Below are 2500 nucleotides of genomic sequence, written 5' to 3' on the forward strand. Positions count from 1 at the left end.
AATTCAACAGCTTGTATTTTTATGCATGTTTGAACACACGGGTATCTATGTGTGCGTGTGTGTGTGTGTGCGTGTGCGTATGTGTGTGTGTGTGTGTGCGTGCGTGCATGTGTGTGCATGTATACGTGTGTGTCTGTGTGTGTGTGTGTGTGTGTGTGTGTGTGTGTGTGTGTATACATGTGCGTGTGCGTGCCCTCAGGACTGTGGATATGGTCTGGGTGTGTCGGCCACCTGTGGCGTGTGTGAGCGGCGCTGGTTCAAGACAGACTGGGGCTCTCACGCATGTCGGATGTGTCAGAACTGCAGACGGCTCAGCAGACATGAACTGACATCATGTACCTACACACACAACGCAGGATGTGGGGACTGTTTACCTGGGTGTGTGTGTTTGTATTTTATAGCATCATATTATACTGTAATGAATTTTTCAACACTGACTGTAGTTTCTGGCAGTGGTTTAAGGTATTTCTGAACTCGTATTGGTACAGGCTTCTGCAGAGACAGTTAGATCAGTGGTGTAGATCCCTCTGGGTGAATCTACCTGCTACAGGTCATACGTGTGAAGGTCATACGTGTGAAGGTCATACGTGTGAAGGTCATACGTGTAAATGCAGGGATGTACCTGCACAGAACTGGAGCTGTCTGTGCATGTAAAGACACATCAGTGTTTTCTTCTGCTAACCTAAACGGAGCCTGTTGTCTTACGTGGACATTACTGAGACTAGCTGTTTCCTCTTTTCTCTGCATACACGCACCTTGGATCTGATTGGCTGCTTTTTCTGGCTGAAGGTTCTACAGTAAAAGGCGATTGGACGGATCGCAGGATTTGGAATGTTTGCCATGTGGGCCCGCCTACTTCACAAATGTGCAGTGCAGTAAGTCTGACACTTTACCTGTCTGACACTTTACCTGTCTGACACACTCTCTCTGTCTACATCACTGTCTGCCTTCTTTTCTATCAATTCAAGTTCAAAAATCTTTATTGACATGACCATATTAATTTACAGTTTTGCCAAGTCAGTATTACACTAAAACAACATGAATGAACTTTTGCGATATTAAAGGAATTAAGAACTGTTATAATAAACCTGAAGATAACTGATATTGAACTGAGATAAAACCTGAGAAAGTTAAGATGGGAAAGGTCAGAATAAGGAGGGAGAAATACATATAGTTGTTTACAATACAGTCTGTGTGGTTATTATATCTCTTCTTTTATAACAATACATCAGTCCTGCCTCACTCCATATCACCATCTCACTCCATATCACCATCTCACTGTGCATCACCATCTCACTCCATATCACCACCTCACTCCATATCACCATCTCACTCCATATCACCATCTCACTTCATATCACCATCTCACTCCATATCACCATCTCACTCCATATTACCACCTCACTCCATATCACCACCTCACTCCATATCACCATCTCACTCCATATCACCATCTCACTGTGCCTCACAATCTCACTCCATATCACCATCTCACTCCATATTACCACCTCACTCCATATCACCATCTCACTCAATATCACCACCTCACTTCATATCACCCCCTCACTCCATATCACATCTCACTCCATATCACCATCTCACTCCATATGACCACCTCACTCCATATCACCATCTCACTGTGCCTCACAATCTCACTCCATATCACCATCTCACTCCATATCACCATCTCACTTCATATCACCATCTCACTGTGCCTCACAATCTCACTCCATATCACCATCTCACTCCATATTACCACCTCAATCCATATCACCACCTCACTTCATATCACCATCTCACTCCATATCACCACCTTACTCCATATCACCATCTCACTTCATATCACAATCTCACTCCATATCACCATCTCACTCCATATCACCACCTTACTCCATATCACCATCTCACTCCATATCAGCATCTCACTCCATATCACCACCTCACTCCATATCACATCTCACTCCATATCACCACCTCACTCCATATCACATCTCACTCCATATCACCATCTCACTCCATATCACTACCTCACTCCATATCACATCTCACTCCATATCACCATCTCACTCCATATCACCATCTCACTCCATATCACTACCTCACTCCATATCACCATCTCACTCCATATCAAAATTTCACTCCATATCACCCCTCACTCCATATCACCATCTCACTCCATATCAAAATTTCACTCCATATGACCCCTCACTCGATATCACCATCTCACTCCGTATCACCACCTCACTCCATATCAAAATTTCACTCCATATCACCATCTCATAGGGAGTTTTTCCTCGACACTGTCGCCTTTGGCTTGCTCATTAGGGTTCTGGACCCATAGTATTGTTAACCTTTTAAATCCTGTAAAGCGCTTTGTGACAACATGTGTTGTGAAAAGCGCTATACAAATAAACTTTGATTGATTGATTGATTGATCTCACTCCATAGCACCACCTCACTCCATATCACCATCTCACTCCATATCAAAATCTCACTCCGT

The 2500-nt window shown here is 43.6% G+C and overlaps 1 protein-coding gene across 2 annotated transcripts in view; it reads left to right on the forward strand.

The window, feature by feature from the left end:
* Positions 1-2500, forward strand: part of eda2r (ectodysplasin A2 receptor) — a 36660-nt gene that overhangs the window by 28423 nt on the left and 5737 nt on the right. For both annotated transcript variants that reach the window (XM_076987733.1, XM_076987734.1), the window contains exons 4-5: positions 200-378; positions 790-875. In XM_076987733.1, the coding sequence (XP_076843848.1) occupies positions 200-378; positions 790-875 (265 nt within the window). The remainder of the gene's footprint in view (positions 1-199; positions 379-789; positions 876-2500) is intronic.

This window comes from Brachyhypopomus gauderio, unplaced genomic scaffold (genome assembly GCF_052324685.1).
Source record: "Brachyhypopomus gauderio isolate BG-103 unplaced genomic scaffold, BGAUD_0.2 sc54, whole genome shotgun sequence".
Taxonomy (NCBI): Eukaryota; Metazoa; Chordata; class Actinopteri; order Gymnotiformes; family Hypopomidae; genus Brachyhypopomus; species Brachyhypopomus gauderio.